General features: G+C 38.5%; 1 protein-coding gene across 1 annotated transcript; it reads right to left on the bottom strand.

Moving 5' to 3' along the window:
- Window positions 1-301: 301 nt before the first annotated feature.
- Window positions 302-25,831, bottom strand: Adgrf1 (adhesion G protein-coupled receptor F1). Its single transcript, XM_027938233.2, has 16 exons — window positions 25,763-25,831; window positions 24,457-24,501; window positions 22,999-23,011; window positions 22,097-22,246; window positions 20,671-20,844; window positions 18,971-19,071; window positions 18,075-18,133; window positions 15,011-15,162; window positions 13,220-13,383; window positions 10,870-11,058; window positions 7,938-9,311; window positions 6,263-6,304; window positions 5,087-5,146; window positions 1,724-1,787; window positions 753-827; window positions 302-315 (listed from the first exon to the last, which is right to left on the bottom strand). Exons 1-16 carry the CDS (start codon window positions 25,829-25,831, stop codon window positions 302-304), a joined length of 2,745 nt encoding a protein of 914 aa, XP_027794034.2.

Below are 25,831 nucleotides of genomic sequence, written 5' to 3'. Positions count from 1 at the left end.
AATTTTCTAGGTTGTCCTGAGGCTATAGAAATGGACGAGGAATCCAAAGTACATTCCCTGTTGCCCTTTCTTAGCTTCACAATCTTTGGTGAGTCAATTTACTTCTGGGTCCCCATTTCCTTATATCTGTACTAGGTCTGGTTGGACACTTCACTTTGCTGGTGGCAGACCACACAATAGTGCATTGTAAAGTGACAACTGCCACATCACCTATCAAATCACATTCTTTTACTTCCTGATAAATGACTACAAAAATATCTGAAATGGAAGTTTTTATTTTATGTCTGATTAACTTTCAACATTAAGAGACTGCACCTAAGAAGCAAAAACAAGCATCAAATTCAACTGGAAAATTTGGAGAAGAAATGCTTTTTCTCTAGAAATTGGCACCAGTGACTTTTTGACAAGAAAGTGAGCATAGTTTATCAATTTATCTAAGGCTACTTCAGGACATTTTCATATTCCAATTCAGATGATTAGAAATACTACATGAATAGTATTACTTTTATGAAAAAGGAAACCATATTTCATAGTCAGGAAGGTATAACTAACACAATTTCCAAAAAAACCTATTTTTTTGCAGCTATGTAGCATTTTTAAAAAATCAAACCACATGAAAATAAATTTTTCCATTTAATTTAAGATAAAGGAGGCAGTGATGAAGCCACTAGTGACCATAATTCCTTCACTGACATTGAACTCCAAATGTCAAGTTGCTCCAACTTTTTTTCCTTGATTTTATGGTTCCTGACCTTCTTCAGTTGATAAGAACTGTGTAAGCATGATGTTGTTGGAGGAATCTCCCTTATGAGAAATTGCATTGTTGCCTGAGGGGGAAAAACAGGATAAAAATTATTGCTACCATGTTGGAATCAAATGTGAGACCAAAATGAAAATAAGCTGGGAATCTCTTAGTTTTAGGAAGATGTTAGGGGAAGATATAGATGTGTTTGTATGAGCATTTCTGACATCACTGAAGCTTGCATTTGTCAAGCATCTCTCATTTCAGAAGTGAAGTATTATCTTTTTCAGATATTGCTGGGAAACAACATAACAGATTGAGATCACAGCATGCCATCACTGGAAGGAACCTTAGCAGTCTCTTAGTTTTTCATTTTATTGATGAGAAACAAATGCATAAAACAGCTTTAATGAACCTCCAGTATATGAATGTAGGACCAATGGGTATCATAGGCGGAGGGGAGAGTCCTGTCTAATCCTCAAAAGGTGTGGTTCCTCCCTCCCCTGGGTCATTTTAACAGTATATGTCCAGCACTTGGACACAATCCCATGGTCCCATTCCTGCTGCTCAGCAGCTGGCACAAATGGGGTGATTTCTCCCATTAGGATACATGTTGATGTTATCTACCCACTTCTCAACCCCATGGCTTGGATGATCAGTACCACAGATATATACATGCATGTGTGCATGTGCCTACACACACACACACACACACACACACACACACATCCTGTGTCTAACTGTGGAAATGGGGATAATTTGTGATGAAACTACTACTTGGTAGTCTCTCTGAGCATCAAATCCCCAATACTGCTGTATCAACACTGAACAGTGTCCATTGGCCTGGACACCACAGCTGGCTGATACTCTCTTACACTTCTCATGTAGATTTTTTAATAGCTGCCATTGAGTTGTCTTTGCATTATGTTTTTATATTCTCTCTTCCCACCTTTTATAATAATTGGTTTTATGGTGATTTACCTTTGTTTTGCACTGAGTAACGTTTTGAGCGTTTGGGTTTGGAAGATATCTCTGAGGAGTTTTGCTGCACAAAAGAAAAACAAATCATTTGAATGTTCATAGTATTCTTTTGGTGATGGGGTCTGCATTTCCTGACTTCTTGGTGGCTTTAACCATCTTTTATTCTGTCAGCATGACTCTTTTCAAGAATTTAGAGTAGTCCCTACCCCTTTCTCTGCTTTAATCTACTTGAAATGCCTAAGAACTTACTTCCAGATGAATTTCACCTTTCTGTATATTTTCACAACTATTATTAACAACAATTATGCAATGGACTTAAGGGAGATAATGTTCTTCTTTTTTCTTCTTCTTCTTTTTTTTTGGCGGGGCGGGTTACACCAGGGTTTGAACTCAGGGCTGCTCTACCACTCAGTTACATCCCCAGTCCTTTTTACTTTTTATTTTGAGACAGGGTCTCACTAAGTTGCTCAGGCTGGCTTTGAACTTGTGATCCTTTTACCTCAGTCTCCTGAGTAGCTGGTATTACAGGCATGCACCACTAAGCCTGTAATATCATCCCTTTTTAAGATCATGCTTATGTTTCTTTGGTTCACACCCTTGTCACTGAAAGAATAACCCATGGAAAAACCAGTACTTCTAGTAAAAATGGCGTCTGTTAGAACTTTGGGTTACTCTTTTACAATTTAACATTTATCTCTCTTTTGAATAATCCCTTAGTCATTGGTGCAGAGATATAGAGTCCAACAATTTTAAAACTTAATTATCAAACTGAAATAAAATATTTAAAAAAGAGAGAGCATGCACTTATTGGAAAAGATAAAGGTGATTAGACATATTTCACTCGATATATCATTCATCTATTCATTAATTTCACTTCTAATATTGAATGTCTCTGTATATTAGGCACTGTTTTTTAAGTACTAGGAATATTGGAAGGAACAATTTCCAATCCCCGCTACAGTCCATGTCATAGGGAAGCTAAACCAAGGTGGGAGAAATAGGTTCTTATTATATGCAGTAGGTAGATCAGTGAGTGTTTCCCAATTTTCACTGAGTTATATGAATGATTACCTCATACTGAGCTCTGAAAATAAATTATAGATAGAAGGAAAAGGCTTGTAATATTCAAAGCAAAACAACTGATTTCCCAGAATTCGAGGCTCATATAATGTTATAACCTTAAAGGAAAATCTTAGGGAGCATTGAATTTAAAACTGCATCTTGCCCCATGTGGAAAGAGTAATTTTAGATTACAATACACTCAGAAACTCTACCAGGTGTAGGAAGAAACATGTCAGACATAAATTTATGTGGATCTAAACTGTTGAACAACAGGATCTGAATCACTGGAACTGAAAGATGGGTCTATAAATTCAGTCTTTGTGGCTAAGTGTCTGTAGAGGCCACCAGAGTGAGCCACTTAGTGCAGAGTTATAGAGAACATGGCTGGGAGAAATGAAGGGCCAAGAAAGGAACTCTGAGCCTCAGCATGAAGAGGCTATTGAAAGAAATTACATTGTGGGTTCACATAGAGTTTTGGTGGCTGGAAGGATGGCCCTTGCTGAGCATTGCTGGCTTCCTCTTCTATTCCCTTCTGTCAAACATCATATTTTCACTGATGTTTCCAAGATCCCTACCTCGTTACCACTTTGCCATCTCTCAGTGAACTCTCAACACCATGATGCCAATCTGTACATGTGGCTCTATCTGCATCCATCTGGTACTTCCTGTATCAAGAGTAGTGGCTAGTCACTCTATCTTTAGTCTGCTATTAAGTCTGTCTTCCCAGGAATCCTCTTGTGTCCCTTAGCCTCACTTTCCCATTTGTATTTAAACTCTGCCTTTACTGGTTCATCCCTCCCAGCATACAGACTTGCTTCCATCCATCCTGGTAATCTTAATGATCCCATCACTCCTGGTCCTGAGTCCACATCTTGTTCCCTTCCTATCTCTCTCTCCCTCCCTTTTAAACTCATAAGTGAGTTTCTTGATAGGACTATCAGTACCCAGTCTTATTTCTTCTTCACCTCGTCATACAAAATCTAGATTTCTGCTTTTCAAACTCCCTCAGAAAATTACAAATACTCATCTTTTCTTCTGCAAAACGAATATTTATTTTAGAATAGATGAGCTATTTAACAGATAACAAAATCTTATTTTATCACCAAGTTGGAAACAAAATTGGGGAAGGGTGTAATTCCAGAAAAAGCAAAGCACTCACTGATTACTCACTCCTACCTTCTGAAAAGGACCTTAGAAACAGGGAGAAACACTGCAGGCATTTTTCTTTTACTTTGTTTTATTTAATTTTCTCTCTCTCTCTCTCTCTCTCATTTCCAAATGAGAAAAAAAAAAAATCTGACTTCCTGCTTTGCTTGGTGGGGAGTGTCCTGATTCATTTATTCGGTAAAGGCCTCTCTTTCCATAACTTCCTTTTTTTCTTTAAAGTAAATAATGACATTAGTTTCACATTTTCTGCTTCAAAGGACTTTTCATTCTTTAAGACATAAAATCAAAATCGCAGAATGTTAGAACTTCATTAAGTAACTAAGCCAACACTTAATTTTTACAGCTGAGAAAACTGAAGCTCAAAAGGACTAAGGAAGTTTCCCAAGGTCACACAGTCAATTGGATTCGGAGTCAGAAACATAGGGCAGGTCTGCCTGCCCATGGGCCACTCCTCCCTAATTCACAGCAGAGGTTTCCAGTGGGAGATGCAGACCAAGGAAGATTTCTTAATGCCAAATGATTTCCTCACTAATTTTTATTTCAAAAGGATATACCGTCACTGGCAAAAATCTCTGAACACCCACATTTGGACACAGTTAAGTCAGTTGATTTTTTATCAAACACAGATATCTCTGCTTCAGAACCCTCTCTGAAAAGCCCTTTGTCTCTTGCTGAAAGAAAAAAGTCTAAATCAACATTGAAAATAGAAAATAGGCATGCAAGTACTTTTGTTTCAAACTATACTATCGTCATATGGACTGCACTTTTGTGGCAAAGAATGAAGCAGAAATCCTCCAGTTTCATATAAACCTATCACATGGCAGACTTAAGAGCTAAAATTGCAAGGGACTAAAATGAACAATATTGCTCAAAGGTACTCACAAACACCCACAGACCTCACACTTCAACATCCTTGTTGGTTCCCATGCCTTTACATTAATTAGTTCAATCGCTTCCTCCCTCAGTAGCTCTTTTAAGAGTATCAACCCTGTGCCAGGCACCCTTAGAAACACCAGGATATTACAGTGGTGACAAAACCTCCAAGGAGTTCATATAGAACTGGACTGCTGCAAAATTCCACAAAGACAAAAATGCAAAACTGCAACTCCGGGCATTGGAGCAGTAGATAATTACCTTTAGTGTCTGCATCCAAGAGCTTAGTGGGGACAAGTTGTGGCATAGAAGTTGTCGCAGCTATAAGGGCAAAAAGAAATAGAGAAGAGAAACACATATATATGTATATATAAAATATGTGTGTGTGTGTGTATATATATACACACACACACACACATATATATAATATATACATATATACTAACATACAAACATACTAAGAAAAAAACTGCAGATTGAAATTATTATTCCTAAGTATTATTTCCTACAGGCACTTAACAGACCACAGGCATGACCATCTAGTAAAAAGATTATTTTCTTAGCCTCTTTACTAATAAGTAAAACTAGCATTAAACAAGGAACAACACTTCCAAGGCCACAATAACTCAGATTCTAGTCATCAGTAATTGGCAATAATTGCTAAATTGAAGTTTATCTGTAAAGTGAAGGGTTTTCCTAACCATGAGAATGGTACAAACAAGGCAATTATTAGTACAATTAAAACAGCAGATTGTTTCTTTGTAAGTAGAGGTTTGTGATGTGCAACAATTATGCTAATTGTAAAGTATTCCTATCTTATTAAAACAGTATCTATACATCAATAAGCTTCACCTCCGTCTTCATCTCTCTCAACAGAATTGCTCAATGCTTGGGGAAAATAATAAGTTTCATTAATTTTTTTCTATTATCTTTCACTTAAACTGGTGGTCCTTCCTTAGGAATTTTATCTAATGTGGAAAACTATTTTAACATTTATTATGCAAAGCTCTAAAAACACAGCAAGTAGATATAATTTTAGCATATTTTAAATGAATGAACAATGAAAGGGGCAAAAGGGAAATTACTCCATAGTAGAGGAATTTTGCTCTTGAATCATTGTTAAACCATAATTTAAGTTAGAAAAATCAAAGGTAAAAAGAATTTCTCTCTCTTCTGGTAGTGTCCACATTACATGTTGTGGTTAATTCTATACAACTTTGTCAACACTGACCATTTAATTTCTGTCTTCTAGCTGAACCTCATTTTGTAAAATTATAGAATTTTATTACAAAAGTACCTGTTGCCTAACCTCCTACTATATGAATAAAAACCTCAGAACTGAAGCGGGGGGGTGGGGCATCAGAGAGTGAGGGGGTAGGGGGATGGGCATAGAGAGGCCTGTGTTAGGGATGAAGAGAGAAATGAATATGCACATACCTTACTATCCAACAGTATTCCAAAACAGAAGATGAAAAAACCCTTTAACAAAAAAAAGGAGAAAATCACACATTACATTTTTTTTCTTTTTCAGAACAGAAAGCACATGTATGTAACCCAGTTCTGTTTTATCACCCAACACTGAATTTGTTTTCTTGTCTATCTCCTTACTAGACTGCAGGCTCCTTGAGGGCAGGAACACTGTGTGACCTTCTCAGTGCCTGGCACAACACAAAGAACTCAAGGACTTTTTCATGAGTGTGTAAATAAGTAAATGATTGAGTGAATGAAGTTCTAAGTGCCTTTAGAGCTTCGTTCTCCTCTACTGTGCCATCCCAAGCCTAAAGCAAATCACTTCCATTGGCTTCTGTATCTCAGTCTTTATTTAGATCTGCCATTTAATAACATTTACTATGCATTTATGACAGCAGCTGGCACTGAGGTCCAACCCAAGGGACAAGCAGAGGAAGTTGACTTCTATCAGCAACCTTTCTTTCAAGCACAGCTCTTAGAAAATCTTGGCAAGGGCTTTCTTCAACCTTGAAATCCTTCTCCAAGTCAGAGAATCTTCCATTAATGTTTGTTCAAACAGAATACAGACATGTGCTTGCCCTGACAGGAACACCTATGCTTGTCATCACTGGATGCACGTTCCTTATGACTGCCATCTATACCACCACCTGTAGAATCTATGTTGAATAGCAGAGAAACAGCTGCTTTTAGGAGACACATGTTGAACATTTACTAATTTCCATGCACTATGCCAAATGCTGAATTATCTCATCAAATCCCCACATTTACTCTTTGATGTAAGTATTGTTATTAGGTCCCTTTAACAGATGAGGGAATTGAGAGACGGAGAGATCAAATAAGACCACATAATTGACTTCCAACAAATTATTTGAGTTGAGGCATACTTAACTCCAGAGCTCAAACATTTAACCACCACTTCCCATTCATTGTCCCAGGTAACCTGAAAATACCTGCATTAAACCAGGATTGAAAGCTTTCTTCCATGTATATTAATAACTAAGGATTATTTTATCCATCTACTCTGAGCACTCTTTGACTATGAAATGTAAAACTCATTCTTTGTGGCAGAATCAGCAAACTTTTATCTGTAAAGACCAGGTAGTATTTGGGCTTTGCCAGCCACATTATCTCTATTGCAACTTTTCTGCTATTGTAGGGAAAGCAGCCATAGATCAAGGCAAATGAACTGGCATGGTTGTGTTCCAATAAAACTTTATTTACAAAAAGCAGGCTGCTGGTGTTCAGTTGCTGGCCCTGCTTATTTGCTTTCTAGGGACTTCCTTTGCACCATTCAGAGTCAACAAGTACTTTTTATTTATTTCTCTGTCTCTGTGTTTTTTCAGAGATCTGCCCAAGAGAAAGAGGACTGAGGTAACAGTAAAAGGATTAACATTAGTTATGGGAACTCCAACAGATTAAAAGCTCTATGGTAGATTACTGTATAAGTCTGGATATTCTGGATATTCTGCTTCAGTATGACCTTAATTTTGGAGGAAAATAGATCTTTTTTAAAAAATTATAGTTTCCATATAGCTTTCATTACAATCTTACTAGAGAATTGTTTTGTTAACCTGAGTTATCTATACTTATTCCAGTTATGTAAGAATGTAATAGATTATTATTTGGGGGGGGGGGGTCTCACCTGGAATGCATTCAGTAATGCAAAAAGAACATGCCAAGCTGGATTCTGGCCATCCACCATTGTTCCTATACCGAAGCCCCAGGTGAGCCCCAGCAAAGGGGTCAAGATGAGTAGGCTCTTCCCCATGCGGATGAAAGTGGCCTTGTCATCCTGATTCAGTCTTTCTCCAATAGCTGGCCTCCAGAGCTTTGAGAGAACTAACAGCACCACAACCAAATTCATAGCCACAATAGTCAATGCAGGGACAACAAAAGCCAAGAGAGGTTTGCTCTCATCAGACCAATTAAGCCAGCACACATCTTTACTTTTGTAGTTATTGCTAGGTTGTGTGACTGCAAGGGTGATGACTGATATAATGAGAGGGCACCCATAGCCCACACAGAACCCAATAGCCATCATCAAAGTCATGGACATGTGATGGAACACAAGGATGATTCGATAAGCCAGCAGGAGGCCAAGCAGGAGCATCCAGAAGAACAAAGAGAGGTAGAAAAAATGTGTAAAGAACACTGCAGCTGTGCAGACTCTAGAAGGGTTTATGGTGGTGTCCACAGTGGCCGCAACAATAAACCAAACATCTGCAATCAAGAGGGACAGGGCTATGTTCACCATGCAAATATGACGTGTGCGTGAAGTCTGGCTCTTCTTGATCTGCTTCCAAAACAGAGCCTCAATGATCAGGCATAAGGTGAGACTTCCCATGGAGATACCCAGTCCCACATAGGTGATCCAATTCACAGCAGGGACAATCGCAGAGGGGACAAAGCGTGACATCAGCATGGAGAAGGAGGTCAGGTGAGTACATTGACACGTCACCATATCTAGACTTTCATTTACTAGGTGGCAGCCTCCACTGTCCCATCGCAAATGACTGAAATCCCAAAACACACAATGAGGCTTTCTCAGATTTGACTCTATCTTAGAGAATATCAGGGAAATTTCACTTATGGAATAGTTTGGGATAACTGTGGATATTACAGGCCCATTGACCTGAACATTTTCATTTTGGGTAATGGGCAGAATGTTTCCAAAGGTCAATGAAGCCATGTTGATGATACTTTCTGGAAGGGGCTTCTGGAATTGGCCAGGTCCAATTAACACATAGCCTCTGATAGGAATGGAGGTATTTTTTTGGAACATTTCAATCTGATAGTTATAACCCTGTTCATACTGACTTTCGGTCACTGGAATCCCTTTCCAGTTAATGAAATCTCTAGAAAAACTCAGAGGCAGAGCAGTTGAAGGTACCAGAATGCTGATGTTTTCCAATGTCCTCAGTAGCTGTGAGCTGACATCCTTTTCTTCTTGCAATAAAATTGTCCAATTAGTTATTGATGATGAATTAAGAATATGATCAGTTATATTGATGACATTCTGAAACACAAGGATGAAAGTTAGTGTTTTCAGTAAAAAAGATGAGAGGTCTATGAGTGGATAGTTATTTGTGTTCAGTTTAGGGAAAATGCTTGGAAAATTGACTCAGTTGAGGAGCACATTGAAGCTCATCAATTAAATTCAGCTCTGCTACTCTGCACAGCAGAGACTTTGGGGAAAGAAACTTGGTTCCAGGGTGACCACCCCAAGGCATTCAGAAACACACTGGGCTGAATATACATCCTTTAGTGCCCAAAGGTGCATTCCCATTCTCCTGAGTAATAACGTGGAGACATTATTTTGACAAATTTCCATATTATGATGTTTGTTTTGCTAACATCAGAAGTTTAAAATCCATATCATGGGTGGCCAAGATTTAATTCATGTTTTTTGTTTGTTTACTATACAAGATATAAAATACAAATCCTTACAAACTAGACTCAAGCATCAAATCGGTGTTGAATTGCTGTGGGTTTTTAGGGCCACTCTGAGTTTGAGAGATTCCTTTTCCAAGCAACTCCTTAAACATTGCTATTTCCTCCCACAGGACCTCTTTCTGGCTTTGGACTCTGATTCTCTGGCATTTTGCTGTGGGTGTCTACCAGGTTTTACCCTATCTAGCCCTCTGTGTCTTCTGGCCCAGAGCCTAGTGAGCTTATTCTACTGCCCCCAGGATCCTCTGCTTTCTCTTGCTCTGTTTGTGTGCTGTTTTCACTCTTCATTTTATATTTATCCTTTTTGTTTCATATTATTTCAGCTGATCTCTTATGAATAAAATGCAAAAAACAAACCTGAGCATCTTTCCTTTATGACTTTAACTTATTCAAAATATGTTAAAGTTGACATAATTTTTAAAAATTAAAAAATTGACATAATTTTCATCATACATAGTCAAGTATAATTGTTACATAAATTACATAATCTGATTTTGTAAAATGTTACAGACCTTAAAATATAAAATGCAAATATTTGAAATGTTTGGAAGGACACTTATTGAGCAAATATTTATTGAGCACTGCTGTGCACCACTTGTTATTCTTCCAGGCACTGGGGTGATAATTGGAATATAAGCAGCAGCTGCTAGTCTAAGATGATGAGATTACAGATCATTTAATTTTCTTTTTGCTTATTTGCATTTCTTATAGTGATCATATACCATCTGTGTGATCTTAAATTAATTTTTAAATATCTAAAGGAAACCATGAATTCCCACGTTGAGTAAAGGAGTTCTTATAATGTACACAGCTAAAGTCAGAGCTTATGGCCACAGGAAAGAATGATTATAAGCTACTAACATGTATCAAAATGCTGGAGCCCAAGTCATATAATAATTCTCTAAGCCAGGTGCTGCCCATGCCCCGTGCTCAGGTGTAACTCCCTTTTACTTTGAACTCACACTATTGATCTCATGAGTTCCTGTATCCTATGGAGAAAGAACAAAGTTACATGAGGACTGTTATATGGCTCTTCTGTCTTTCCCCCATTACTTAGAACTTTGTCATTTCTCCTACAAGATGCAGCATTTAAAGAAAGCCCTGCAAACACAGGAAAACCATACCTCCAACGTCAAATTAGACACCTTGAAATTCTTTGCCATTGACAGGAATGAAATATTTCCCAGAATTGACACCACAGAAGCCAGATTTCCAGCTGTAGTTGATGGATTTTGCTGAATGATGACAGAAAGATTTTGCACCAGAGATGACATGTCCATCTCTGTAGCGCTGTTTGCAATCAGGCTGAAATTCTAAAAATAAAAATGGTTACGTTCTAGAAAACAGAAATGTTTGGGTTTCATCAAATTTCAACCCAATATCTTGGCAACCTAGTACTAACATTTGTATGGGTTGTGTATACTAAAATAAGTATACAGCAGTCATTTAAAAAAATGACTGTTATTCAGGGTTCTGTCTATTACAGACACTGCCAAATGTTCTACCAGGGATTCACTGTTTGAATCCCTTAAACATCCTTGAGGGAGGTACCATTATTGTTGTCATTTTATAGCTAAGAAGACTGAAAATTGAAATATTTATTAAAATTGCAGGTATTTTTATGGAGTTGGGGAAGAAAATGCTAAGTGAAATTAGATAGTCCCCAAAAGACAAATGGCGAATGTTTTCTCTGATATAGGAGGCTGATTCACAGTGAGGTAGGGAAGGGGAGCATGGGAGGAGTAGACGACCTCTAGGTATGGCAGAGGGGTGGGAGGGGAAGGGAGGGGACGTGGGGTTAGTCAGTATGGTGGAATGTGATGATCATTATTATCCAAAGTACATGTATGAAGACACGAATTGGTGTGAACATACTTTATATACAGAGATGAAAAACTGTGCTCTATATGGGTAATAAGAATTGTAATGCATTTTGCTGTCATGTACTTAAAAATAAAATCAATTTAAAAAAATAAATAAATAAATTTCCACAACTAAAATAAATAAATAAATAAATTTTATCAGATAAGAAAAGCATCTTTATATAAATCATTATTCTAATTATACAGAAACTGTTGCTCAGTGATATTTGATGATCTTCCAAAAACTACTCAGCAAGAAAGTGGTATGTAAGGTCTAATAGTACTAATGCTAGGCTATATCCCCACTGGATGGGAAGATGGAGGGACAATGTGGAAGTTACTAGACTTTTGCCAACCCTGACTTTGCTCTTGAATTTGGAGTTTTATTCCTTCTTTCACGCTCCTATCTGCTTCTGCTGTGCTGGGTTAATGTGGAAGGCAGCAAGGGAGGGGTGCTACCTTCCCATCAACACATGTCACCCCACGATCCTAGACCCCACCTCTTCTCCTTGTTCTTTTTAGCTCAGAGTGCTGTTATCTGCCCAGGGCACCTGGAATGTACCTTCCTTACGTTCTGGGGTGAACTAGTTCTAAATATTGCCCGTGTTCAAAAAATAAGGCCAAAGGAAAGATCCTAGAGGTTACCTTCTCTAACTTCTCTTTACAGATAAAGAAATTGAGTACATAAAAGGAGAAATGACTATTCCTCAACATTTTGATGAATACTCTTCTGGGGTTCTCTACTGCAATAGCCAGGTCTGTGGCCAGGATATACATACTACTCAATGTAGAGACCTACTAGCAGAATGGTGTTTGTGAACTGATCTTGAGGTTATTCTTTTCTGTGATTTAAGTTCTGCTATTTCCTGACTATTCACTTTCTTCATTCTATTTACTGTGTCTTGGTATTTAAAACTTTCTAAGAGAGCATGAGAAGAGATCAAATATTGGATTGGGAATCAAGTAACTATTTGTAGATCAATGCTATTGCTTCTAGAGAGACCATTGGCTCCTTGGTCTTTTGTTTCCTAACCTGAAGAAGGAGGTTGTAAATCCAATGACCCTAAGGTCCATTGCAGATTTGTCGTTCTATGTGGCTCAGCTCTGCCTGACCCACTCCCTGCCCCAATGACTGATATGTGTACATCCTCACTTGTATTAAACCTATTGCCCTCTGACTCACACTTCTACTTTAATCTTCAATTCCTAGACCGCTGAACTTCTAAAGCCAGCTCAGTTGCTGTTCTACCATTTACTATAGACTTTAGCACTGATTTCCTCCTTTGCAGCACCCTGTCAGACAAAACCATCAATTCTGATCGTGTTAAACTCCTAGACACATTGGACACTTAGTAAATATTTGTTGAATAAATATTATTGAAATAAAGTGGCATGACTGACCTTTTCTGACCTTTTCAGCTGTCAGCTAGACTCTGCCATTTCATGCCCACACTCCCTGGGTTTGCCACAGTCTGATGTCAGCCTCACCTTCTGCACAGTGGCCAATGATACAACTTGATATATTTTGCCCTCTCCCTAGCTGTGCTTACTGGGAGATGCTTACTGTGAAACTCAAACCCCAGGCCAAGTCCACAAAAGGAAAAAACTTCACCTTCTGCAGTTCTTCCAGCTGAGAGAGCACACAGGACTCCCTGACGACCTGCCATCCAGAGGGCTGGCACTTGGCTGTGACATTTCCAGTGTAGCCGCTGCTACAGGGCAGGGTATATTCATCATTCTTAGACCCAAATCCAAAGAAAATGCTGTTACACTGGACTGGAAAACAGGAGAAACAGGAAAAATGATACCAGAATATCCAGCACTCTGTGTGACCCATGTAGTAGTGTTTAAAGACTTTAGAAGTCATATGTTCATATATAAAACCCAGGCAAAATTCAGAAGGAGGAAGTGTGACTCTGATATCTAGCCTCTTTCCTTTTAGCACCTGTACTCCTTCCTGATGCCTCCACCTTGAGGCTGGCTCTTTCTTCTATGTGTCAGATTTTTGCCTTTTGATGAGCTACCAACTAGGAAGTATTAGGTGAAAATAAGGGAAGATGTGATCAACCCTAGGAAATGTTTTCTTTCTTTAAGAAAATACCAGAAAGTCAGAAAATCTTCAAGGCATTATGGCTCAAAGTAGTAATTATGTGGTCAAAAGGTGATATCTTCTATACCCCTTTAACAGCATTTCACATTGCAATCAATCTTTATTTAACTTTTCTCTTTTAATTTTTTTTATTGGTTCTTTTTAGATACACATGACAGTAGAGTGCATTTTGACATATTATACATACACAGAGTATAACTTATTCTAATTAAGATCCCATGCAACTGGCTCTTAATAATATATTCTTATTATGACTGAAACTGGGAAATGGAAATATCATATGCAAAAGCTATAGGGCTGGGGGTTTTGTTTGTTTTCCTTATTGCTATGTCCTAAGTGCCTAGACACTTAGTAAATATTTGTCAAATAAATGTTATTGAAAGACAATGGCAAAAATCTTGGCAAGAGAGGTCTAGGGTTGAATATAAAGAAGTAAAAGAAATACATATTATTTTTAACTACAGGCCTCTTACTCTGAATAGAATACCAGACCTTATTCTGTTCCCCATCTCAACTTCCATGACATCAATCAATGTTTTTAAATCCCACATATGAATGAGATGATGCAGTATTTGTCTTTTATCTTTCTCTGCCTGGCTTATTGCACTTAACATATGCCCTGCAGGTTCATCCCACAATAGGGTTTCATCCTTTTCCATGGTTGAATCATATTGTATATTTCAAAATAGCTGGAAGAAAGCATTGTGAGAGTTCTCATTGCAAAAAATAAATAAATAAATATTTAAATGAGGGATATTCTAATTACCCTGATTTGATCATAACACAATATAGGCAAGTGTACCCCATAAACATGTATGATTATCATGTGCCAACCCAAATAAAAATTTTAAAAAGAAGCAAAAGGAAAAGAAAACTATTTCAAGAAAAAGTGGTGTGTGTGCATGTGTCTGTTTTCGTTAAAGACAAGGATGTATGCATTCTTTTCTTGGGTCCTCACACTGTGATTTAGAAATTGTGTCAGCCCCAGGGCTCTTTCAACATGTACCAGTAAACCATTTCTGAGTAATTTCCATCACAGCTTGCCCTGAAATCAGTTGTCCATGATGTTTATACCAGGAGTTGGAGATCGGATCAGCGATGAGTAAGGATTTAAAATAGTCAGCTAAAGTTGAGTTTTACCGAGATGAGGGAAACAGCTGCCTGTTTCCACTGAAAGTCTGTTTTAGAACAATTCCCTCTTGAAAAAAAAATTCCAATCTACTTCCTGAAGATACAAATGCACTAATTAAATGAGTCCCTTAATCAAAACAAAAAATGGGAATCCAGTATCACCTTTTCCAAACACCATGAAGGATCCGTCTTCCAACAGAAACAGCTGGCCCAGGCTGGCCTCCGCCTTCGCAGCCACCTGTTCCACAGCTGACAGCAGCTCAGAGGAGCTGCTTGAGCCAATCACTTCATACCCAACAATAATGCTTCCCTCTCTGCAATGATGGCAGGAAAGAAAAATGAGATGCACTATTCATTCCTTCAAGCAGGGCCTAATCTGTGTGTACGTGGCATAGGGTTCCAGAGGCATAAACCAGACAGACTTGGTGTGCACCTTCAAGTACAAAAGGAGGGTAAATGAGAAATGAAACAAGACACACACATGCACATGCACATGCACATGCACACACGTGTACCCTTATGTATATTTCCAAATTTTATTCAGTATTATGAGAGACAGGCACAGTGACCAGAACAATAGATGGAGATGAGACCCCACATTAAACAAAGCTAATCAGCGAGGCTTCTCTGTGTGAAGGAGTGCTCAAGCCCAAAGGAAGAGAAGAAAAGGTCCAGTGACAAAAAGAATATTGGATAGTATGCCAGCAGATGTAAAGATCTGGGGCAGGGAAACAAATTTGACAAAGACTGGCCTGAATAAAATTCAATGAGTAAAAAAGAAAGACATAGAAGGTAATATTGGAGAAATCACCATGATCCAGATCACCAAGGGCCTTAGAGTTTGAATTTGATTCTTTATCTTAAAAGTTTTAGAATTCATTAAAAGGCAACAGTATGATTGTATTTATTTTTTAAGATCATCACTTTGGCTGCTATGTAGGAAATAAACTCAAAGGAGGCAAGTAAGGAAGGAGGTAGTGAACTTGAACTTGTGGGGTAGTACTGGAGAAAAGAGTCAGATTCAGGTTAGACTGGAAGACAGCATAGAACTTGCCAGTGAAGCAGATTTGAGAGAAAGAAACCAGTCAAGAATAATTTCAATGAATGAAGAACCACTTTAATATAGTTATATAATGGAATAGTACTGGGCAATAAAAGGGAAGGCACCACAAATAGTCAGAAAATAAGGATGAATCTCAAACATTTTGCGAGTGAAAGAAGCCAGATATACAAAAATCCACAGGTGGGGTGATGATTGTAGAGGAGGCAAAACTAACCTAGAAGAAATCAGACCAGTGGTAGAGAGTGTGGGAGGTAGGGGTGGAAATTGACTAGAAAGGAACATGAGGGAACTTTCTAGTTGATAGAAATACTCTGTCTTCATAGGAAGGGCTTATACAAATATCTGTCAAAGATGATTGAAGTGTACTTAAGATTTAAACACACTGCTGTATGCAAATCATATCTCAAAAGAAAATCAAAACAAAAGATGGCTCCAAGGTGTAAGTTTGTGCAGCTGGAAGGACAGCATTATTGTATCTGAGATGTGGAAGATGGTGAGGTGGGCTGTGGCCAGGAGCAGGACAGTTGTGGGGGCGCCTAGTGCAGGTGTGTTGTGTTTGACATGCCCACTGGAAAACCAAGAGGAGATGTCAAGTTGGCAGCTGGATATTTGAAAATGGACTTTAGGGTGGGGACCAAGCTCAAGTAGCAAAGAAACTACCAGCATATAGATGTGTTTTAAGGTATCAAATATAAATCAGCTCACATGTGTTAATCAGGTGACCCTGCATTTAGGGTTCACTGTGTTACCCACATTTTAAAGATAAATGAGGCCCAAAGAGAAGATGGGCCAGGTAATCATTATTTATTAATTAATAGGTTAAAAATCGTGATGCTCCAAAGCTCAAATTCTTAATTACTAGGTCAAACTTCTGCTCGCTTCACAATAAACACAAATGTCCTTTTGTGTAGCAGTGGTCACAGTGCCTTTGCATTTTACCACCCTTCTATGTTACTTACGAAGCATTTTCCTGCCTATGATTTCATTTGATTTAATGAACTAAAACAGGTTTCATGGTACTAACTGTCCTGTTTGACAGATAAGTAAGTGAGAGAGTGAGAGATAAGTGAGAGAGTGAGAGAAAGATTGATTTTTAAATCATGTACATTAAGAGTCAATCCTAATATTTATAAGCTTATGCCTCCTTTGACTGTGATTGTGTCTACAAATTACTGGGGACAGTTTATAAGACACACATGATGAAATGTAAATTAGAAATGTAGGTAGAAAATCAGGACCAAGATGGGGAAAAACTATAATATAGAATACAAAACTCATTGTGATTGAGTTTCAATTTTGGCTATAAGTTGGATAACAGGAAAGTCAAAAGGAAAATATGATCAATGATACAGACTCAACATTTGAAAAAAGAAAGGAGTGTTTTTCCTGGTACTAAATTTAAAGGAAATTATTTACATGAGACACAGGATGACTTAAAGGGGAATGCCCGAGATAATAAATTTATAGCAAATGCTGTTGAAAATTCCCAATGGTTTTTTAAAAAAGTTAATTGTTAAAAAAAATTAATAATGAGTCAAGTTCTCTGACCTCTAAGCTATTTCCTCTAGTAAGCACACTATTAATAGTTGGCAATCAATGTACACATGGTTAACTAAGCAAATAACTTTTGGAGTTAAAGCATAAACAAAAGGATAATTTACTAAATATCTTTTTATTTGCTATAGACAATGACTACTGGATTCTGAATTGTGATATATTGTGACATCTACACAAAAAGATAATATTTCACCCAAGTCCCCCCCCCCCCCCCGTCCCCGCCCCGTGGCTCTGAATCATACAGCATCATGTCCCTTGTGGCTGTGGGAGGAAAAAATCCATCCCTCTACAACCCTCACCCCTCCTCCCCACCCTCGCCCCTTCCTGGACATGCATGCTCCTGTTTCCTTCCAAGGTGTGTTTTCATAGCTCTACTCCTGAGCCACAGTTTTGAAAATGTTCTTCAATGTTGAAGTTTCTAAATTCACTTAAAGGAGAATCTAGACTTTCCTCTTCAGAACTTTGAAAGCATCAGAGTAAGAACCCTAGTAGGAAGACTAGCTCTGCCCTGTTTTCTATCAAGGTCACCTGGGAATAGCACATGTCATTCAGCAGGACTGGTACACAGCTCTGGAGATGCCCTTCTAAGGACATTGTGCTACTTACCGAAATTGGGTAACCTCCACTGACTCAAAACCTTGAATTTCTTTGTATACTTCTGTAAGCTTAGAAAGAAAACAAAAGGCAATGTGTTAATCTTTGTCCTTGCACTTCAGAAAGACATTTGAACAAAAATGGCTGCAGAAGATAAGTAAATAAAAAATAGCAAATAAGCAAAGGAAAGAGGTACTGTGGGAAATGGTTGTAGGTCATAACAAATACAGTTAAAATCACAGTTGGGAATATACACATACATACACACACATGCAGACATAGAAACTTGTAAAATTTATTTTCGAGATCACTACTAAAGAGTGAATAACCAACTGCTTAGAATAGTGTATGGATTTGGTACCAAATAAATTTACCCCAAATCTATTTTATCCATATCAAAATCAAGCCATTTAATTTTCATAGGTCTTTAAACTGAATCCATTTGTTCATGTCTTCATGAACCACACCTGGGCCACAGTCTCAGGCAGAGGGGCAACGATGGATCTGGTTTTCATGTGACTTCATTATGAAGCCCAGAGTTTTGCTCGGTAACTCGCTTTGGCCTCCAACAAGAGAGCCTTTTTTATGGAAGAATCCACAATGCTGACAATTGAACTTAGGTTGTAAAAATTTTCTTTTGACACATGAAAATCAGAAAATTACCAAGAATCCTTAGTGTAAATGTTCAAGTAAGTGAGCAAAACTGAACACATGAGCAAGTCAACTGACAAACTATCCTAGGGGAAAAAAATGATCAAGGAATGCCAACTGTGAGCGCAGCAAATATTTTCTCTGTAATAACTCAGTGAAATCTTTTTAAAAATGTATTTAAATATATATGCTGTATTGAAAATATCTGAGTTAGCATTTAGTGAACAATTCGTATGCAATAAGTAAAATGTGCTTACTTTATCTTTAATGGAAGTTGTATAATTGGAGTATTTAGCAGAAGATGAATTTAAAAGGTCTTTTGTAAATTTTTCATTAATTTGGAAAGTGCCCCAAATCTCTATGAGAAATAGAAAGAAATTTTTAGATAATGAGTTTCTAACTTGATTTTATTAGCCGCATAAAATTATAAAAGTGTAACTCAAGAAAACATCTTATCACCAGTGGTATTTCAATTATTTTATGATAAATATTCACTAAATAATAGAAAACATATAAAACCAGAGTTTTCAAACTGTGTATTTTCAACAGTAATGGGAAACTGCTGGTCATCAAGACAACCTTCGAAGTAGATAAATGTATGACCATTCACAGGTGGATAGAAAAGATAGTCACTGAATTCTGAAATAAACAAATCCTCATCTAGGCATTGAGCTTAAGCATTGCCCCATCAAAACGTTTTTAAAGCACTTCTGGCTAACCCTGACACACTCCTTGCTTACTTGCCCATTGTTAGTATTCCTTTGCACTGGGACAGCTCTCTGAATACACAAATCCTGTTTTTCCTTCAACTGGGACCTAGTCCAATGTCAGCTCTTCTGCAAACCCTTTCCTAGGCCCCAGATGTGATGTCTTTTCTACCTGTGAATTCCTACAGAATTTTTTTCCATACCTCCCTTACAGCCTCTTGTACCAAAATATCTACATATGTGTCTCATCTATACACATCCCCACAATACTATGGGAAGACCCTTATGAATGTAATACCCTTTCGATCCATCTTTGTATTTCTTGAAGATGGACCAGATATGGACCATCTTAGAAAAGGTAGGCTTCTATCTATATTCACTGAAGAAATTATATCATTTCCTTTCTTGTATCATCGCCTGGCCTCCCCAAATAGCCTGATAATTCATAAATAGCAAAAAAAAAAACAACAACAACAACAACAAAAAAAAACACTTGTGTGTCCTCTAGAACTGGACATAAAGATGGCAGTTAATACATGCACATTGTTATAACTTAACTTGGTCATGGGAAGGAAAACCATGGATGCCCAGTTACTTCAGACTCCTCTCTCAGTCTTTCCTGAGCTCAACTAGAATCCAGAGCTTCAAGATGACCAGAGTAGTCTTTGGGGAAGCTTCTTAAATTTCTTTAAGCACTGGAGTCCATATCATTTGGTTCATCTCAACATTCATTGAAAATCATCCTAAAGCAACAATTTTCCAGAGCTAAATTTTTAACATCTGCCTGCTTGCCTTTCCTTCTTCTTTTAATGCACTCAGCACACATATTTGTTGGCAACTCAGAGTTCTTTCAACATAATCATTATGCATGTGTTCTTCCCTGCATTCACATCACTAGAACTGATGTTGGCAAAGGAGTGAAAAGAAAGTAGGAAGAAAAATGTTGGTGACTCAAACAGTTGCCTACTTGGAATTTTAGGGGCTCTCTTTAAATCTTAATAGAATCATACAGTTGCAGAGCTGAGCTAGATGTACCTAGATGTTGAAATGACACCCAAATGTCAACTTGCATTTCTGTATCTCCTGCACTTATGGAGCTCTGACTGGCTGTAGACAAGGATAAAAAGCACACGGCCATCATCTTCCAATCTCCCTCTAAGTAGTAACTCTCCTCAGTGAGGTGAAGGGCCAGAGTACCTTCCCTTTAATTGGGTGATGCCCAGAAGTTCAATGAACTCCAATGTGCTTACTTGCTCTCTCACAGAAATTGATGCTCTGGCTGAGGTTGCTGAAGTGACATTCACAGCTTGGGAGAGATCCAGTTGTGTGAAGATAGCAGTGCTGGGGATCGAGGCATGAGGGAGGAAACCAGGTGTGGCTGTCTTCGCAGGCACACTGTAGGATCCCATTCAGGCTGCTACAGTCTGCACAAAAAACAGAACTTGGTCTCACAAAGCCTCATCTATAAGCTGACTACTGCCAAGTTCTGATCCTTGACACTGACTTGGAATCTGAAGCAAGTATATCTCACCAAGAGCTAGAAAGACAAAATCAAGATGGTGATATGTTTAAGTTAAGGAAATGTCCACCTCAGTAGAGTCCAAGGTTAGTAGTGGAAACCTACCAAACATAAAACTAGCATGGCTGGTCTTAGCATCCAAAAGAAGGATGTATGCCCCATAAATATCCATTGCAATGGAAGAAAGAAGCAGAAGAGTATATTTGTAACATGGGAGATATTTGAAAGATTCTAAAGGGCACTTGACCACTCTCTAATTGGAGTTCCCCTTCTTCCACAAGCTACCACTCCAAGGTGCCCTAAAAGTAGGATGACAAAAGTAGAAACTATTTGGGGGGAGCCATGATGAAAAGTTCCATTAGCCAATCCTGTATGTTCATACTTTTGTATTGGACCAAAATCATTATTTTTAATAGGCTAACAAAGGGACAGGGACAAAGTCACCAGCTACTTTTGTGAAAACATGCACAGTGGCATGCAATGAATGGTTCACTGGAGATATTCAGTGAGTGGTTCTTAAACTTTATCAAGCACAAAAAAATTCCCCTGGAGGGTCTCACTCCAGAGTTTCTGGTTCAGTACACCCGAAATGGAGTCAAGAATTTAATTTCTATTAAGTTTCCTGATGGTGATGCTGATGTTGCTCCTGCTTGTCTGAGCACCACACTTTGGGAATCACTGCTCTAGACAAGCCATTCAATTTCTCTGAACCCCACTTTTGTGATTATTAGTGCTGTTTGCCAAATTTCTCGCTATCTTCTATGCACAGGGAAGGATTTCACATCTTGGCCTGAGATTGGGTGAAGCTATAGAACCAGTTCTGGTCAATATATTGGGAACAAAATTAGTATATGTCACTTCTAAGTCAAAGATTTCCTATGTGAGACTTTCTAGTATTCCATTTTTTTTTTTTTTTGTCTCAGAATGAATATATTTGCCATAAGGCCTGATTCATTTAGTCTGGGTACCTGAGCAATGACCACAGACATGGCCCCTCTTCCAACTTGCAAGAACATAAAACATGAAGAAGAAATCTAACCTTTGTTCTTTAATGCTATGGAGATTGTGGGGATGATTGTTTCCACAGCATAACCTAACTTACCCTGGCTGATGAGCTCACCTTCCACACTTACACTCTGTCACCAGAGGGGACTTACACGTTGTGGTCTTCACCCTGATGATCTCCATTGGCGCTGACAAGCATGTCGATGGAGCCTTCAGTTGCTTCAGAAGACTCTCCAAGTCTCTTTTCTCTTTGGAATCTCTGTAGGTCACCTGAAGTAACAGCTCATATTCCTGATCTGGGACTAAACAGAAAGATTGTCAGTTAGCAGTCTCTGGCTTTGCTGGGGGAAGACTGCTGAGGAAGTAGCTCAGAAGCAGTCAACAGATTCTGTTTAGAGGTCACAAGCTGAACCATGATGCTTGTTACTGAGTTCTGCTCATCCAGACACAGACTGAACATGAACATCCAGAGTGAACACAAACAGTTCATTTCCACACATGCCTAATATGTGTCTCTCCTCTCACTTCTGCCAGGTCAATGGTTCCAGTGCCCTCTGTCTCATCCAGACTGAAGGGAGAAGAATGAGAAAATCCTACTCATTATTCCCTCCTCCTCTCTCAGCCCTGGTCTCCTTGAAGTAGCTCTAACAGAAAATCCTCCAATCTCCCACTTTTCAAGGAACACTTTCTTCTCCTGTAAGAATGTTTCAATAATTAGCTGAATTTTGAATATTTACATGAAATAAAAAAGCAAAACAAAACTAAACCTTGACTCTAGTTTTTGTGTATCCTTATCTCCAGCTAATTATTTCTGGAATTAGAAAGTTTCTTTCTGCAAGGGCAGATCTGCTACACTTTTTGTTTCTGGTGTCCTCACTCTGCCTTCACATATTTTCACCCTTGCACCCAGATATATTTTCATCCTTGGATCTTTGTATGTGCTGTTTCTGGAGCCAGATTGTCTAGGTTTGAATCCTTCCTATAGTCCCTATCTCTGTGCCTTAGCTTCTCTATCTGTAAAATAAAGATGACCATTGTACCTAACTCTGGGGACTAATGTGAGCTTTCTAGTGTTTTTGACTGACTGAGAGAGAAGATGAATTCCAGAAGTCTTCTCCCACTCCAAATTCATTTTGGCACATTCACATAAAACTTGTTCTGAAATTTCTGTGGCTCATCTATGGATGACTCAGAGATCATCTCAGCTATTTCTCATATACTACCTATCTCTTTAAAGGCTTGAATCTCCTCCCAAGAGGTGAGAACAGGGGAAAAAATGATGCTGGTCACACTGTCAATGGTTAAAGGTAATGGTTCTGGACCCAGATTAACAGGGTTCAAATCCTACTTACAGTTTCTATCTCTGTGCCTTCAATTCACTAACTGTAATGTTGTACATTGGATGTGAGATGTCCTCCTGAAAAGTTTGTGTGGCAATGCATAAATGTTTAGAATATTTAGAAGAGGTGTAATGATTAAGAGATTTGTATCCTAATCTGGATTAATCCATTTAATGGATTAATAATTTGAATGAGTTACTGGGTGGTAATTTTATGCAGGTGGGGTATGTCTAGAAGAAGTAGGTCACTGGGATGGGGATTATATTTTGTTCCTGGCTCATTTTGTTCTCTCTCTCTCTCTTCTTCATAGCTGCCAAAAGGTAGGCAACTTTCTTCCACCATGTCCTTCCACCATGACATTTTGCCTCACCTTGGGCCCAGAGTAATGGAGTCCGCTGATGAGGAACTGAACCTCTGAAATCATAAGCCATCATAAAGATTTCCTCCTCTAAGTTGCTCTTGTCGGGTGTCTTGGTCACAATGACAAAAACCTGACTAACACAGTAAAATATAGATAATAGTCTTACTTCACTAGGGGGGCTGGTGTGAGGATTAAAGTACTTAAAATAGTGTTTGACAAATAATAACAACTCAATATTTTTTCTGGCATTTCTACTGTCAGGAAAAATGTATTCGCAGCATTCCAAGTTGAAATTTGTATTTCATTCTCCTAAAGAAATGTAGTGTGTTGTGGTGGTACGTTCTATGGTACTATTAGCACATTATTGTATAGCAAATTCATTGCATGGTTGAAAAATTTTTGTGGACTGACCCAGGAAACTTATTATTATCTATGTAGATCACCATTTGTATAAGGAAATACATTCTGTGCTTGAAACATCAGATCTGTGAATTAAATTTCAGAATACAACCCATTATTAGCCTGAGGGTTGTAACCATGAATTACATCACTATGACTAAGGCATAGAAGAAAAGGAAGCATATGGAGCTGCAATTTGCCCCAGGAATGGCACAAGATACATATTTTTATTACATCATTTAATCATCACAGATATCTTGCTCTTAGGAATTACCGTTATTCTCATTTCACAGGCATGAACTATTTTGTAATGTGCCTAAGATCATGCAACCAGTCAGAGGCACTGCTGGGGTTATAACTCTGTTATCTTGGAACTGAAGCCCACTATACCAGGCTATGGAGTCTTACCTGCCTTTTCCACACTGAGTACTCTTTTTGTTTTGATGCCATCATTTCTCTGTTAAAAAGAAGAGGGAGAAAAGATGGTTATGGTAAGGCTTTAGAAAGTTGAACATCATAAGGGTTTGAGTTTCCCAGATGAATTAAAATCTTGAATCTAAAATCTAAGCCAAGCATGGTGGAAAAGTTGCCCTGGAGATGAATTTGAGCAAAGACCTAAATCAGGCGAGGAAGTGTCAACCCTGGGAGAAACAGCTCTCCTGGCAGAGGGAAAACAAGTGCACAGGCCAGGGATAGGACTATGCCTGATGTGTAAAGGCAAAGCCCAGATGAAAGAGCAGCTGAGGGGGGCAAGTGAGAGGAGAGGAGGAGGAGATGAGTTTAGAACTCTGGGCAGGCAGGTTGTGTTGAGCTTTACCGGCTGCAGAAAGGGTTTTACCTTTTACTTGAGTGGGAGATGGAGAGTTTTGAACATGCTTTAATTTACTTTTTGGAAGCCTCAATCCTTACATCACATTGGAAATAAACAAGCAAAGGTGCAATGAGAACATTTCAGGGGTTCTTGAAACAACACAAGGGAGAGATAAAGAGGGTGTGGAATAAGGTTGAGTCATGGAGACAGTGAGAAGTGCTTGGGTCTGGATGTATCTTAAAGATAAAGCAAATGATTTAGATACGGAATATGAGAACCATCACGCATGACACCATGTTTTTTGCCTAAGCAGCTGGAGAAGTGATACCACCTGCTGAGACAGCAAAGGAGGAATCAGTTTAGTGAGATAAAATCAAGAATTTGATTTAGATACATGAAGTTGAGAACCCTTTGGGTGCTCAGCTAGAGATAGCAAGTGGATACAGGGTGTGTGTTATGGGGGGGGGGGGGGTTCAGGGGAAACGTCTGAGATGGAGATACACATTTGAGAGTCATCAGCAGGCAGAAATCATTCAAACCTTGGTCCTGGAAAAAAGCATCAGAAAGGGAGTTGAGATAAAGGAGAGGGTTCAAACACTGCTCATGTCAATCCATATGCTTTTTTGTGTGTCCAAAACGCCACACTAGAGAGTGTTTGAACTAGACAAGTTTTCCAAGATGGTTTCAAAGATCATTGCGCAGGTTCGGTCATCTGAGATCCAAAGAGACGGAATAACTTATCTAAGACACTATATGTAAATGTTAATGTTGAGACAAGAACTCAGGACTTCTGATTACAAGTCCATTAAATTATGCAGCTTCAGTTGCCTGGAGAGTAACCAATCTAAAATTGCCAGAGGAGAGAGGAGAGATGATTGAAAAGAAAAATGAACATTTGCCAACTCACCCCAAGGAAGCTGCAGTGGCCCTTAAAGACAGTGAAGAAAGAGATGAGCCACAACACTCCAGCTCTCAT

The sequence above is a fragment of the Marmota flaviventris genome, chromosome 6 (assembly GCF_047511675.1).
Source record: "Marmota flaviventris isolate mMarFla1 chromosome 6, mMarFla1.hap1, whole genome shotgun sequence".
NCBI classification, from domain to species: domain Eukaryota; kingdom Metazoa; phylum Chordata; class Mammalia; order Rodentia; family Sciuridae; genus Marmota; species Marmota flaviventris.
Note: the sequence above shows the minus strand (reverse complement) of the source record. Positions and strands in the feature narration are given on the sequence as shown.